At 38.1% G+C, this 17,172-nt stretch overlaps 1 protein-coding gene across 1 annotated transcript in view; it reads left to right on the top strand.

Moving 5' to 3' along the window:
• LOC122810804 (tyrosine-protein phosphatase non-receptor type substrate 1-like) overlaps window positions 1-15,379 on the top strand; it is a 50,999-nt gene extending 35,620 nt beyond the window's left edge. The window contains exons 2-3 of the mRNA XM_044082365.1: window positions 14,881-15,177; window positions 15,342-15,379. Coding sequence (XP_043938300.1) covers window positions 14,881-15,177; window positions 15,342-15,379 — 335 coding nt within the window. The remainder of the gene's footprint in view (window positions 1-14,880; window positions 15,178-15,341) is intronic.
• Window positions 15,380-17,172: the final 1,793 nt, after the last annotated feature.

Below are 17,172 nucleotides of genomic sequence, written 5' to 3'. Positions count from 1 at the left end.
TTTTAGCTTTATATGAATGACTTCTATATTACAGATGTGTATACTTAAATTTTTGTAAAAGACTTGGCAGCTTTAAACGTTTTTAAAAAGAGGAAGGAAGTAGCTACATTGTTTCTGACATGAAGTTCCTTATGCAGTGGAACAAAAGCACTTAAAAAAGTTCAAAATCAATTTATTGTGGCGTCCTGTGCAGCGTTTTTTTTTTTTTTTTTTTTTTGTAATGTTTCAGCTAATATTCAAAAACATAGAGGGGAGAGGTACAGACCATCCCTGGCAAAGCAGCATAGTCTGCTGACCATCTCCATCCATGCTGACAAATACTGCACCCCTTAGAATGACAACAGAAACTAAGCCTATTATTAAAGTCATTCATCTTTTGTTCATACTGTGGCAGATCCTTGGAGAAGGTAAAATGCTGCTCAATGCTAGGCTCATACCAACCCAGAACACATACTCCAAGAACTCCAAGATGTCTCTCTTCATAAAGTATAGGGAAGTACACCTCAGGTCATTTACATCTGAATGGATTACGACTGAGTCATACTGGTACTTGTGGTTTAATGACCTGAGTGCATGTGTAATGTGGTGGATACTAGCCCCTGATAAGCAACTGATTGTGACTTTCTCCTTACTCATCCTGCTGAGAGGGATATCAGTGTGTCTCACAATGGAGTCTGCAATGACTATAATGTTGGATTGTGTGGGGCCTTGCTTCATGGGCTTAGAAGTAGAGGCTCCATGAGATGTGAATGTATGTGTTGACAAGGGTGTTGTTTTGAAAGAGTGCATTCAGGACTGCTGAGGGTATTTGTTATGTGTACTTCATCTAGGAGGGCTTTGAGGTTTATGAAGGTTAGATTTAAGTGCCTTAGCGTATGTGGGTCTATATGTCTGGTTTGAATTGTGTGTGATCAGTGCAGCGTGTGTTCTGTTGACAATCATATTGACATTAGGAGTACTTTTATGTGAGAGCTTTGCCTCCAGTGACATTGTGTAAATACATCTCTCACATACCATATCAGTTTGAGAATTAACTGGTTGTCGGTAAACATGAGGCAATTTCTACATTGCCTCGGGATGCCCATATCCAACAGAGATGGTGGGCAAGGTCATATTGATGGCAACAGAACCACTTTTATTGATTAGACAGTTGGATGTAAAAATATAAAGCAATGTCATGAATATCCATTTTGCAACTCTGGGGCCAGTGCTTGTCACTGCAAACTAGTTATCCTGTGTGCAAGTAAGCATTAATGCAATTTCAATTGTACTTTTAGAAGATAAATGTCACTCAGGGTGTCTGTGTTTATGCAGGACACTGCCAAACACTTGAGGGGAAACTAATAAATAGACCCTGAAAATTAAAGTATGAAATATTTAGAGAGATATTCTAAGGTTAGAAACACATCAAGCAGTACATACTGAAAACAAGGAATTAGCTTGCAAAGAAAGATAAAAATGGGACAGTCGGGTGAATGGCTTCTGCCTGGCTACCACTAGTGCTGGTGTCACCCCAGCTTTGCTCCACTGGGATACAATGATACTTTGCATCTACTCTTATCAGAAGCAAAACATAGGTTCATAGGTTCATAGGTAGGTACTAGGCTATCTGCCTGAAGGCATTTATAATCCTAGCCAGAATGTGTTGGCTTTCAACAGCCCCTTAGATTAGTTCCCTGTGCCTCTGTCCAGCAGAGCCACTGAAGTGATCCCTGAGGTAAACTTTCTGTCTTCCATCCACTTGTCAAGATTTCTTTTGAAGAGTGTTAGCGAGGAGCTCTGCCTAATGTAGATTGGGATCTTGTTCCAAAGCATAGGAAGTCTCTGGGACAGGAATCTATCCCTCCAGCACATCCTATTTATTGTTGTAGTGAGGTTTAGATTGCTAGAGCGTGTGGCTCGTGGGGATAAGGTTTTCTTTACGTGGAGCATGTCCATCAATTCTGGGTTAGACATGGCCTTGTATGTCAGGCAGAGATCACCTCTGAGTAGGCAGTATGCAACCGAGTACAGCTGTAATTTGTTCAGTCGAGCTGCATAGGGCATCTGTTTGAGGCCAGTGATCATCTTGGTGAGGTACTTCTGTGGTCTTTCCAGCTGTTGCAGGTGTCTTGTAAGGTACATCCCAAATGGGGTGTTGTACTCTATGATGGGTCTGATGAGTGATGAGTAGAGGGACACAATGACCTCTTTTGATCTGGATGCGAACCCTTTTGTGATTAGGTGGGCCACGTAGAAGGATTTTCTAACCACTTTGGAAATGTGATTATCAAAGGTGGGATTACTATCTACTTGGGACCTTCTTCCGTATTTAGGGGATTACCACCTATGTGGTAGTTTGTGGGTACTTTGTTTTTTCCTAAGGGGATGCACTTTTTGGCATTTAGCTTGAGGCCATGATTTTGACACCAGGTATCCGTCTCAGTGAGAACCTTTTGGAGGATGTCTGTGTCAGCTGGAGAGTCAATTATAGCCCCTAGTTTGCAGTCGTCTGCAAACTTGGTCAGCCATAGTCCTCTTGTGCTTGCCTGTACCTCTGAGAAGTATATGCCGAACAGGAGGGGTCCCAGGACTGAGCCCTGGGGAACTGCACTTGTAACTGATTTAGAGGCGGACCTAGCTCTCGCAACTCTCACCATGTGGGTTCTGTCTGTGAGCTAGTTGGCAACCCATCTTGTGATGTAGGGGTTTATGTTTAGGCTGGTGAGCTTGTCTATAATACCAGAATGGGTAATGGTGTTGAAGGCCTTTGTGAGGTCTAGGTAGGCTGTGTGTACCACCTTTCCCTTATCTATAGCCTTGGTAACTGTCTCAAAGAAGTTCACCAGGTTTAGGAGGCATGATCTGCCCTTAACAAAGCTGAACTGGGTAGGGTCCAGTGTTTGGAGGTTCCCAATGTCTCTGTTAATGAGTTCCATGATGATGCACTCCATAGCCTTGCAGACCAAGCTAGTCAGGCTTATAGGGCGATAGTTCCTACGGTCTGTTGTGGCTCCACCTTTGTGCAGCAGAATAACCACTGCTGTGCGCCACTCTATGGGTACCTAGCCTGTGGAGAGGCTGAGTTTGGACAGTGTGTTTAGGTGAGGGGTTAGTTCGTCTTTGAGCTCATGTAGGACACAGCCTGGGGCACCGTCCAGTCCCATTGGTGCTGTGTTTTTGGCTTTGGAGAGGGCTGTTTTAACCTGAGTGTCTGTGATTTCAGGGACTCTACATTCTTCTGGTAAGGTTATGGCCCCTCTTGGGGGTGAGGGGGGTGAAGTTTGTGCTGAACCTGACTGCCAGGATGTTGGCGATATTGGTCGGTTCAGTGTATTTTGTGCCATTCAGCACTAACTCCAAGCAGATCTGAGCATTGCCACTTAGATTCTTGACATAGCTAAAGAATGCCTTGTGGTTATCTTTGGAGTCCTTGGCAATTTTTCTCTCAAAGCTCGCCTTGGATGATTTTATGAGGGATCATAGTTTCTTGCTGATACTGATCAGGGATGTCTTACCTTCTTGGGATTTTACTCTTTTCTGTACTAGTTTCCTCCTTCTATTGTATAGCTTGTTTATGGCAGGTGTCCACCAGACTGGTTTCCTTTTCTTGGAGGAGTGAGTCTTGGTTTTGCTTGGGATGGCATGATCAATGCATTCGTGTAGGTACCTGTAGAATGCATTAGTAAAGAATTTTGCAGCTTGGACAGCGTTATCCTTCAGCATGGGGGTTTTGAGTAACGTGAAGGTTGCTTTTGAAAAGTTTTTCATGGTGGTTTTCTTGTCCGGGAGTGGGGGCGGAATGTGGATATCCAAAGTGATTTGTTTATGGTCAGATCTAACCAGCGAGGGGTTGACCTCCATTGTGGAACACTGGTCGCACATGTTGGTGATGAGCACGTCCAATATGTTGTCACCTCTGGTGGGAGTGTTGACCAGTTGAACCAGGGCATTTCAGTTTATAAATTCTAGGATATGTTGGGCAAGGGAGTTAGTACTTGAGTAGTTCTCCCAGTTAATGTTTGGATAACTGAACTCACCCAATATTAGGGTGTTTGGTAGGACCTTTATGTTTTCCAGTGTTTCCAGAAACGTGGAATGAGGGTGCTGAGACATGGTGGGTGATCTGTAGCAAGCTACAATTTGAATTGCAGTTTTGCCCATTGTTAGCTGCACATGGATGGTCTCCGAAGCATCGTGCTGTGCAACTAACCTGGAGGTGTGGGTATCCTTGATGAATATGGATACGCCCCCACCTTTTGTATTTTGGTTTGGGTTCTGTGGCCAAAATGTATGGTATGAATTGTAGCCTGGTAGTGTTGGGGTGCTTTCTGGACCCTTAAACCAGGTTTCTGTTACTGCACATATATCGATTTTCTCCATACTGAGGAGTGCCTCGAGTGTGTGCATTTTGAGGTTCAGACTTCTGGCATTGAGTAGTGCTACTCTCAGTTTTTTGTTACTTGTGCTATTTACAGTGGTAGGTTTGTCTTTTGAACCTTGCCTATAAAAGGCACTATGGGGGTGGCAAGAGCCTTGGCCAGTATTTGAAAGCCTAAGGTTGACAGTTACAAGCCATCTCTAGTGAAGCAGCATGGCTTGTCGAGCATGTCATCCCAGGTGGACAGACACTGGATCCCCTTTAAATGACACCAGAAACTTAGCCAATTGTTGAAATTGAGAATTTTTTCTTTATACCGTGGTATCATTCTTGGTGAGGGCAGCATGCTACACAGGGTCAGGGTCATACTGGCCTGGGCTACGTGATCAGAGAGCTCTTCCATGTCTCTTTTCATGTAGTCCACAGAGGTACGGCTCAGGTCATTCACACCAACATGGAGAATGACAGAGTCATATTTGTACTTTTTCTGTAGTGACCTGAGTGCTTGTGTTATGTGGCAGATTCTGGCACCTGACAGGCAGCTAACAGTAACCTTCTCCTTATTCAGCCTAGTGAGTGGGACATCAGTGTGTCTGACAATAGAGTCACCTATTACTAGTATGTTGGGTATGATATTTTGCCTTAAGAGCTGTGATTACATGGCACACTGGTTTTGTGAAATATGTGTTTCATGGTTTGTGTTGGGGTGGTGGAGGTTGCTTGGATGTTTGCTTTGGAGGTCTCTGTTGGTTTTGTAGATTTTTATTTAGAGCCTCCGAGTATGTTTTCATGTATTTATGTGTGTTTTTTTCCAGTGCTGCTTTAATGGGTTTATGTGAGACTGGTGGTGTGATGCAAGTATTTCCCTTCCCCTCTTGACTGTCTGATCCAGTCTTGGGTTGAGAGAGCTTAACCTCCAGTTGGGCTGTATAATTGCATCTCTCATAGGTATTAGTGTTTGGTGGTAGGAGGAGGGGGTTGTCTTTGTACATGTGGCAGTTGTAACATTGCCTCAAAATGCCCAGATTCACCAGTTGGACTGGAGAGTACACCTGAAACTGCCCTTTGGACATGGCTGGATAGGTACAGTGAACTCTTTTACTGGATGGCTGGTAAGGTTGAATATAGAGCCTTGTCCTTCTGTACAGTACAGGAGGGTATAGTGCTAGGGTTTATAAGTGCTTGCTATAAGTTTTGAGTAAGTGCCAGGCTGAGAAATGAGTGGCTTGAGTGCTTAAGTTGAAAGTTTGTCTAGTTCCAAGGGAAAATTTGAAGAGGAGACTTTGTGGAGCCAGTAATAGTTTTACCCTAGCTAACCGGTGCTGCCTGGCATGCAAAACTGAGCAAATACAGTATTTATAGCAGGGAAATGAAAGAGATAGAAATTAGCCCAAAATGGCCAATAAACTACTAATTTATGGGCTGAAACAACTCCTCCAGGGACAGACAGGCTGCTCAAAGCTCCCCTCTCTCACATGTGAACAGAGAACTTCCTTCTATCCAAGTAAGGTATGGGTAAACACAGAGATATGTAACACAGCCCTGAATTCAGCACTAACCTGAAAACTGGACTATACTAGCTTAGAAAGGCTGGAAACAAGTATATATATATATATATATATATATATATATATATATATATATATATATATATATATATATATATATATTTTGTTTTTGTTTTTTTTTTTTAGAAAATAAAGCAGATACATTCAAAAACACTTTAAATGCACAGAAAAGGATACTTATTGTTATATAATGCAGATCAGAGTTGTAGTCAATGCCCCTAGTAATAAAGTAGGAAGAAACACAAATACAGTAAAAGCAGATGAATAAAGTGCAATTTTATATATATATATATATATATATATATATATATATATATATATATATATATATATATATATATAATGAACAGACTTATTTAAACAAGTTACCCAATTAACCAGAAAAATGGCTCAAAACTGATCCCTGTTCCAGCAGTCTTCAGTCAGACAAGTTCTAACTGCATACCTCTGCTTACTAGGGTGCAGGGGAACCTTCTCCAAAAAAAGATGGCCTGGATCAGTGCTCAAGTTATACAAACAAAGCTAGATTCAGCAGGCCTGTATCTAGTCTATGCTACAGCAACAAGTTGCACCAATTTCAGAAAGAAACAGTTCAAATAAGCAGGCACAATAAGCCTGTGACCAGATATTCACAGCTCAGAAGGGCAGAATCCAGCCTGTCCTCCCACAAACTTTCTTACTGTAGAATAACTGTCCTGAAGCCCAAGTGCTTAAGCCAGAACTAATAACACTTTTAGAATAGCAGACACTGAGCCTTCAATCAGCAATTCCCAGCTTAGAAGGATGTAAGCTACCTGTTCTGTCACAACATTGCAGACTACACACCTTCTTAATGTAAAACAACCTGTATGAAGCCCAAGTGCTTAAACCAAAAGACTTAGAATAACAGTTACAATTTAATCAGGCTACTACCAAGTAGTAATAAATGCAGTAGAATAATAAAATTGAGTATGTTCAAGAAAAGCAAAATAAAGTAGGAGGAAAGACAAATACAGTAAAAGCAAATGACATTTTTTGGGCCTCCTCAAATCTACTCTCTGTATTAAGTAGAGTGAATACTAGACTCAGAATATGATCTCACTGTACTTGGCAAAGGGAGCAAATGAGATAGACCCAGGAGGAGTGTTCTAATACAGACTTACAGGAGGGGCGGGCGATTCCAGAGCCAGCAACACTAATACCAACACAAGAACAGGGAACTAACTGCAGAGAGACACATAGCTCACTGTTCAGAAACACACAATTAGGAAACAGAAAAAATGAAAATACAGTACTTTTAAAACTGCAAGTTTGTACTTAACAGAATATTAAATGCACTACTGCAAGTTTCACTTAGCTTCAGCTTCTAATGCAGTTGTTAGTAGCCAAGCAAGTCTCTCAGGAGTTGAGCATAAAATAAGCATGAATCCCAAGATGGGAAGCAAGGCACAGCCTGTTTGGTGAACCATAGTCTTGTCCCAGATGATGCAAGGGTCTGCAGGCTTAGATGCCTTGACTAGCATCCAGACCAATCAGGAACAACAAGCACAGACATTCACTGCCCAACCAGAAACAGCCAGGAATCAATGCACTATGTTCTTCTCTCACCAGGAGCAGAATACAAGCACATATTCCAAGCTGTCACCTATGAAGCAGTTATTAGTCTTTCCAGTGATAAGCAGTCTCTAAGAAATAATGCCCTTGTGCTCCTTCTCTTACCAGGAGGAAACAGAAGCACCAATCCCAAAATGACTACTGAGAGGCAGAATGTGGGCACTCCAATAATTGCTGGTCTTGCAATAGATGTTGCTGATTTTAAAGATAAGATGGAAAAAATGGTTAATATCTTAATTAGTGCAGTGTGCACTAAGCAGTTAGATATGAAGGGCAGGGGTAAATTAATGTTTAGTTGTCTAAGTAGAGAGCTACTTATTTTAAAACAGAAAGATAGATTGAAAGGGGTGGACACTTTGTATTCTGGTTCTATGGAATACAGTGGGATGGCCAATACATTTAAATATTTGAATGGGGGGTGGCTTCACACAGTGATAATTTTATGCTTAGTCAAATAGCCAATGAAAGAGTGCAGGGAAGGAGATATGTGGTCAAATTAATATAAGGGGGAGGCAGATAGAAAGATGGTTGAGTTTAAGAATGCAACAGCACCAGGGCATGAGGGTGGGAAAATTTTCTGTGTAACTCACAAGAGACACAGTTGTGGTTTCTTTCCTAGTTTTAATATACAATTAAAGCTGAATACATCTAAACCACAGTGTCAAGAAAAAAAAATCACAACATACAAAATAAAAAAGTAAAGTAATACAAAATACAAGAAAGCAAAAGCAAACTAACCTTTCCCTCAAAACAAGTTGTAGCAGAGCCTGTGTGTTATTTTCCAGTGTACAGGGCCATCAGAAAACAGAAGTGGGGAGAGCTTTTGTAGACTGAGAGATGAATTAAGGAAAGTGTATGATGGAGTAAAGATAAGATATTGGAGTAAGGATGGTATGTAATAAGTTCAATGAGGTGGGGTCAGTTTTTGATCATAAGATGACAGTCTTCTATAGGAGGCATAAGTCTTTATGAAAACTACAGCAGAATATAATAAAATGAGGTAATATGTTGGAAATGTGGAGACTATATATATATATATATGTATATATATATATATATATATATATATATATGTGTGTGTGTGTGTGTGTGTGTGTGTGTGTGTGTGTGTGTGTGTGTGTGTGTGTGTGTGTGTGTGTGTGTGTGTGTGTGTATATATATATATATATATATATATATATATATATATATATATATATATATGGGATTGTCTATGGGGGAAAAATTGAAAGCTCTATTTTTTTTATCTGTTCAGAATGGACAATGGAGAATAAAAATGAGATAGACCTGAGAGGGCGACATGTAATTCACAGTGAAATTGAGGAAGAAGATTGCAAGGAACTGTAAAGAAGACATTCGAATAAATTGAACGTTTACGATACATGTAATCGGGCAAAAAGGATAGTGAGAATTACAATAATGGAGAAATAGGGGAAAGGATGTGGAAGCACTGGAGAGTTTAGAGAAAATTTTCCCTTGAGCCAATAAATTAACACAAGCAGGGAAGATGCTGTGGAAGTCTTAATTTATGATGTCAAATGAAGGACAATTTTGTTAATGAAAGGGCCTGTTGAGGGGTTAAAGCTTGGTACTGTGGAGTTGGCTGTAGTCATAGCGCTGCCATTCATGCATTAACATTTTTACCATATCTGGGCTTGTTGGGCTATTAATTTCACATGGCGACTCTGCTGTTTGCAAGTTCTATAAGAATTTGTGGTTTATGGCTGATATGGACTTAGTAACCACAGTGTGGATTTGCTAGACTTTTGAAGGTGAAATAGGATGTCATCAGGGTTCTTGGCAGAAAGATGACTTATGTTATCTCCTGCTATATAGCCACATCCATATATATATATATATATATATATATATATATATATATATATATATATATATATATATATGTCAGATTATTGAAGTTCTGAAAATTAAAAAATTAATATGGTCAAGACCATATGATGTAGTTTAAGGAATTTCAAACGTCCAAAAAAAATTAAAAAACAAAAATTTTCTTTTTCACAAATTTTGCAGGGGGACAAATTCCCCTGCCCCCCCATGTGGATGGGTACAAACCCACTCGCTGTGATAAATAAATATACCAGGTCTGAGATCGCAGTACAGTGAGGAAAGGGGTAAACTTCCCGATCTGTTCTGTACTGCGATCTTCATTCAAAATGTTCAAAGTTTCAACTTCGATGATATAGTCTCAGCCATATGAATTTCAAAGCTCTGAAACTTTGATAATCTGATAGGGATATATATATATATATATATAGGACTATTTCTCCTTACCCCCACTGTGCCGCGATCGAAGCAACCAGCCCCCATCACTCAGTTGCCATTTTTTTTTACTTCTCTTTCGCAAAACTACATTTTCTGTAGAAATGCAATTTCTAAAAAGTGTTCTCGGCCGTTTGCTTTTTGGATTAATGTGATTTCGAGCAATAGTAGGATCCCATATATATATATATATATATATATATATATATATATATATATATATATATATATATATATATATATATATATATATGTATATATATGTGTATATATATATATATATATATATATATATATATATATATATATATATATATATATATATATATATATATATATATATATATATATATATATATATATATGATTCCCATTTGGTCCAGCAAATTTGCATTTCATCGAAACGTAAATTGGCAACCTCACTTACGCGAAAGTGCATTTTTTCGAAAATGCATTTCCGTGCAAAAACAGCAATAAGAATAAAAAAAAAAAAAAAAAAAAAAAAAATATTTTGATGTTTTTAAAAATTTTTTTTTGGGTATAATTCAAAAAGAAATGTGTGTTTTTTATATATGTTATGCATTTTTACAGTATAAATACACACACATATATTGTTTGTACATTTTTAAATATATATATATTTTTTAACATTCCATCTTCCTTGGTAGGAACATTGTGGCTTTAAACGAGAGCAATTAATTCCATCAATTGTTCAATTAACCTCAATGATGGGAGTATATATATATATATATATATATATATATATATATATATATATATGTGATTTTTTTATGTATGGACTTTGTCTGATGAAGTCATTTTGTTGACGAAAACGTGTATTTATTTGTGGCGTTAATAAATTTTATTCCTTGAGGATTGGTACCTTATTGTGAGCTGTTTCATCTACACTTCTGCCCCAAGGTGGTGGCTGTTTCCCCGGACTGATTTCTGCAAGTTGTTTGTGGTTGGTTTATATATATATATATATATATATATATATATATATATATATATATATATATATATATATATATATATATATATATATATATATATATATATATGTATATATATATATATATATATATATATATATATATATATATATATATATATATATATATATATATATATATATGGATCCCATTTGATCCAGCAAATTTGCATTTCATCGAAATGTAAATTGGCAACCTCACTTACGCAAAAGTGCATTTTTTCGAAAATGCATTTCCGTGCAAAAACAGCAATAAGAATAAAAAAAAAAAAAAAAAACAGAAAAGAAATAAAAACATGCAGTTTGCATGTAACATTAGTTGTACATCAATGTTTAGTGTTGATGTAGAACTAAGCAAACTACTGCCGAGATTGCGGTACAGTGGGGATAAGGGAATATTCCCTTTTCCCCACTATAGTTGATCTTGGAGTGGGATTGTCAGAGAGATGAAGAAAGTAGAAAGGAGTATAAGGAGATGATGTGCATGGCAACGAGAGAGGTGGCGAAGGCTAAGGATAAGGCATACGAAGAGTTGTATGAAAGGTTGGACACTAAGGAGGGAGAAAAGAACCTGTACCAATTGGCTAGATATAGGAACCAAGCTAGTAAAGATGTGCAGCAGGTAAGCGTGATAAAGGATAATGAGGGAAATGTACTCCCAAGTGAGGAGAGTGTGCTGAGCAGATGGGAAGAGTACTTTGAGGGGCTGATGAATGAAGAGAATGAGAGGGAGAGAAGGTTGGATGATGTGGGGATAGTGAATCATGAAGTGCAATGGATTAGCAGGAGGAAGTAAGGATAGCTATGAAGAGGTTGAAGAATGGAAAGACTGTTGGTCCACATGACATACCTGTGGAAGCATGGAGGTGTTTAGGTGAAATTGCAGTGGAGTTTTTAACCAGATTGTTTAATGCAATTTTGGAAAGTGAGAGGATGCCTGAGGAATGGAGAAAAAGTGTTTTGGTACCGATTTTTAAGAATAAGGGTGATGTGCAGAGCTGTAGGAACTACAGAGGGATTAAATTGATCAGTCACAGCATGGAGTTATGGGAAAGAGTAGTGGAAGCTAGGTTAAGAAGGGACGTGATGATTAGTGATCAGCAGTATGGTTTCATGCCGGGATAAAGCACTACAGATGCAATGTTTGCGCTGAGAGTGTTGATGGAGAAGTACAGAGAAGGTCAGAAGGAGATGCATTGTGTTTTTGTAGACTTAGAGAAAGCATATGACAGGGTGCCTAGAGAGGAGTTGTGGTATTGTATGAGGAAGTCGGGAGTGTCAGAGAAGTATGTATGAGTGGTACAGGATATGTACGAGGCTAGTGTGACAGCGGTGAGGTCTGCGGTGGGAGTGACGGATGCATTTAAGGTGGAGGTGGGATTACATCCAGACGCTGGAGAGATGGAGATATGCTCTAGAGAGAAGAGGAATGAAGGTCAGCAGGACTAAGACAGAATATATGTGTGTGAATGAAAGGTAGGCTAGAGGAATGGTGAGGATGCAAGGAGTAGAGGTGGCGAAGGTGGATGAGTTTAAATACTTGGGATCAATAGCTCACAGTAATGGTGAGTGTGGAAGAGAGGTGAAGAAGAGAGTACAGGCAGGATAGAGTGGGTGGAGAAGAGTGTCAGGAGTGATTTGTGACAGATGAGTACAAGTAAGAGTGAAAGGGAAGGTCTTCAAGAGGGTAATGAGACCAGCTATGTTCTATGGGTTGGAGGCAGTGGCATTGACAAAAAGGCAGGAGTTGGAGCTGGATGTGGCAGAGTTAAAGATGTTAAGATTTGCACTGGGTGTGATGAGCATGGACAGGAGTAGGAATAAGTATATTAGAGGGTCAGCCTAGGTTGGAAGGTTTAGAGACAAAGCCAGAGAGACAAGAATATGTTGGTTTGGACATGTGCTGAGGAGGTATGTTGAGTATATTGGGAAAAAGATGCTAAGGATGAATCTACCAGGTAACAGGAAAAGAGGAAGGCCTAAGATAAGATTTATGGATGTGGTGAGAGAGGACATGCAGGGAGTTGGTGTGACAGAGCAAGATGCAGAGGACAGGAAAAATGGAAAGAGATGATCCGCTGTGGCGACCCCTAACAGGAACAGCCAAAAGAAGAAGATGAGTGCAATCTCGGAGTGAGAATATTAAAGTGGGGGGGTGCAGCCCCCCACATAGGGATGTAGAGGGGCTTTCCCTCCTGCATAATTGTGTTTAGTGTGCTTTTTTTTGTTTTGGTTAGGTTTTATTTTTGTTTTTACATGAAAGTGCATTTTCGAAAAAATGCACTTTCGTGTAAGTGAGGTCACCAATTTACGTTTCGATGAAACATAAATTCACTGGATCAGAGTAGATCCATGTATAAATATATATATATATATATATATATATATATATATATATATATATATATATATATATATATATATATATATATATATATATATATATATATATATATATATATATATATGTATATATATATATATATATATATATATATATATATATATATATGTATATATATATATATATATATATATATATATATATATATATATACACATAAGCAGTATATGGTTGTACTTAATTTTGTCCAGTGTACTGTTATCAACAAAGTGAACCAATGTGGAGTTTTATTCCAGTGATGGAAAATGTCAGTTCTGGGAACATCAGCCTTCCATGTGGTATTTGAAGTTTGCTTACATGAAGGTGTTTTCTTTTAATGAAGACTGGTTGAACCACTTCATTATACCAAAAACCTCAACATTATTCGTAGAATGTGTGTGCAACTGCTTGCTGGTTATGATTAGGGTAAGGGCTGCATAAGGGGACAGATATAATGTTGTGATTCTGTTTATGAGACGTGTGTACTTGTGTGTCTTATGGTAATATTAATGAAATAGTTTACATAAGGAAAGTATAGGGTTGTAGAAACCTTTCAAATATCCCTATTTTGGAGGAATGTTCCTCTTTCAGGCCTAATTTACCCCTGCACAGAATGTCCCCCTTTTTGGAGATATGTATCTGTTTTCAAGCTTTTATGAATCCCCTTCATCATGTGAAATTTTTTTGAAGATGTCTCGAACACAGAAAACTACATTACATGACCAACATACTAGTGGAAACATTAATTTAATGAAAGAGGACAGACATATTACATCTCCCTTTTTCTGAAGCAAGAATAAATAACCTTATGTAGTAGAATTCTACAATACAGTTCATTAAACTCTACAGATTTGACTCTGTCTCTTTGATAATGTGCATATGTATATTTTTCCATCATTGTTTTCATGCTCTGTATTTCTTTTTTAATTTGTCCTTCTGAGTAGTATCCCACATTCTTACTGGAAGTGAGAAGAGTTATTTGCTATTTGCTGTTCAAATTTTATGCTAATAAGGTACTCAGATTTTTAACTGGATGTCCCTACATTTCAAGGATCTTGTTTCATATTTTCAGTTTACGCCAGCTGAGAGGTGTAGGTTAGCAGTATACTTGAGTATATGGTTAGGGTTAGGGTTAAGGGCAGTGGCAGGGTTAGGAGAAGTACATTTGGGTATGGTGTTTAGGGTAAGGGATAGGGTGAGGGTAAGGGTTAGGGGCAGTGACAGGTTTTGAAGTAGTACACTTGAGTATGGTTGTTAGGGTTTGGGTTAGGTTTAGGATTAAGGGCAGTGACAGGGTTAGGATTAGTACACTTGAGTATGGTTGTTAGGGTTTGGGTTAGGTTTAGGGTTAAGGGCAATGACTGGGTTAGGATTAGTACACTTGAGTATGGTAGCACACATTATAGCGTATGTGCCCATCATTCGTCTTATTTGAATAACAGTAAAGCCGTCACTTGTAACTCACCATCTGAGCTGTTCTTTTTGCATCCATTGATTACACTTTACTGATATAACACAATGATTATCTTAACTTCTGTTTAAGTCCATGTTTTACATGTAAATACATCAGCAGTATTTTCTCGTTTCACGACCAGACCTGACTACTTATTATAAATTGTTTTGTTTCATTTGTATAGCCAATGGTAACTCATTTATTATATTTGTCAAATTTTACTTATTCTTTCCATTTCATTCATTTAAGGAGAGCCTTCCCTTCCATCAGTTTCTGGGCCAACGGAGCAAGTTATGTTTAATACAAATGTGACATTAAGCTGTACATCTGTAGGATTCTACCCTGCAGACATCCTTGTTACCTGGTGGGAGGATGACAGAGAGCTTCATGCAACCCAACCAGATGTTCGTTTATATGAAGATAAGACATATCAAGTGCAAAGTAACATCACCATTCCAGCAAAAATAGACTCATTAATTACCTGCACAATTAATCATACAGCATTACAGCAGCCTATACATTCAACCTTCAAAATAAATGTGAAAGGTAAGTTTAAGTTGAGTGTTGCCATTATAATTATTTCTCAGAAAACAAAATCCCAGTGTTTGAGAAATTCATAGCTGCAGTTATCTTGTGTTGTCATTTGGCATGAATATGTTAAACAGTTTTTTTTTTTTTTTGGAAGTGTATAGCTGTGTGTTTACTTTTAGTACGATCAAGTCCTAATATATTTGCATTTTCCAAGTGACTTAAAGAGAAAGATGAGTATAAGATTATTTTAAGTGCAGTCTAAAAGCTAACATATAAATAAACAGGGTATACAACACCACATGGCTCTCCATTGTAAATATTTCTATTCAGTAGGTTAAACCTTACATTTAGAGATAAGGGTTATTTAATTTAATTACAGTTTATATACCTATTAGTAATGTGAGCAGATTGGTCTTTCTCAGACCCCTTTTAACCATGAGCAAGAAAATAACTCAAATGGGGTAACGAAAATGTGTTTGGGGTTGACATAATGTTTAAAGTGTTTACCTTACAGACAGTAGCTGCCTGGTTTAATTCTCAAGTGAGATAACTGACTAGGCTTAAAATGGCCTGCAAAGGCAGTTAGCCTAGTACTACCCTATGAACTCACTCTCTGTGTTAATTATCCAATCCATTAAAAAATTCTATATTCCCAACCTATGGAAAAATCATACAACTTACCTTACACAAGATAGGCACTTCCACAGATCTAGCCAACTATCATCTAATAACTATCTCTACCCTCAAATGTCATTGAAAGTGTATCCATACACAACTACTCTCTTTCTGATAATAATCTGCTGTATCTAATACAGCATAACTTCTGCCCTAACCATAGCCCTACTATAGCTCCCCTTAACTTCATAACCACTACAAATCAAAACAAAAATGAGGCAGTCCTACTCTCTGCAATCTTCTTTGACCTACTGAAGATGCTTGATGCCACTGTACACAAAACAGCTGTAACAATTGTTCTGTAGGTCTAGTTACACTTAAACCCACTTGGTTTGACAGCTACCTGTCCTGCAGACAAGAGGCTTTAAAATGGTAAAACATCTCTGCTTTCTTTCCCATAGCAAGTGGAGTCCCACTGGTTTCAATAGGCCCCTCTTATTCAATGTATTTTTGAATGACCACCACTCATCAAGCAAATATGCAAAAATCATCTGTTGTGTGGATATCTCCACTTTGATTGGTGCTGCTAAAAACAGATACACTCCAGCAACTATCCCAGGATTCCCATACCTCTATTGAAATATGGCTGTTTGACTCCCAACTTCTTCTAAATCCCTAAATAATCAAAGCTCAGTGTACTCAACCCAAAATACCTCTCTACCCAGAAATCTCTTCTCAGTGTAACCTCCACAAACAACATAACCATAGAATTAGTAATGCACACTCCGCTACTAGGTGTAATAATTTCATGATAACTTGAAATTTGACCACTATGTAAAAACTGTAAAAAAGCATCCAAAAATTGGCACCCTCTATGCTACAAAATACACTGTTTCAACTTTCCACCTTCCAGCCCATCTCTGTGCAGCCCGTATTATCATTAATCTTCAGGCAACCCAGATTAGTCTCCATGAGCAATAAAATGTGCACTCAGTTTAGAGGAAAATGACCTAGGAGAGGAGTTGTTTGATTTAATAGAGATGGGCAGACACATTAAGATCAGAGAAATAAACAGATTACAAAAAGTCAAAAAAAACTCAAAAACAAAGTTTGATAAAACAAATGAACACTAATTAGGACTGTCCATAGCCATTCATGTGCTATAACAGAAATAAATAGGATGCATTACCATGCAGCTAAATTAATAACAGATAAAGTCCTACCACAAAAATACAGGGTAGTAAGGGAAAAGTAGGGGAGAAATCAAGCGCCATCATTGAAGTATTGAATAGAAAAAACTATAAAGCAATCAAGACAAGAAGTGTCACTGTTAGGAGAGGATAAAAAAGGAAACAGATCAAAAAAAGTACTCTGAAAGATAGATGTGATAAAAGC

This window comes from Protopterus annectens, chromosome 9.part0 (genome assembly GCF_019279795.1).
Source record: "Protopterus annectens isolate FY-2018-M chromosome 9.part0, PAN1.0, whole genome shotgun sequence".
In the NCBI taxonomy this organism is placed as follows: Eukaryota; Metazoa; Chordata; order Ceratodontiformes; family Protopteridae; genus Protopterus; species Protopterus annectens.
The sequence above is the reverse complement of the archived record's forward strand: the minus strand, read 5'-3'. Positions and strand labels throughout refer to the sequence as shown.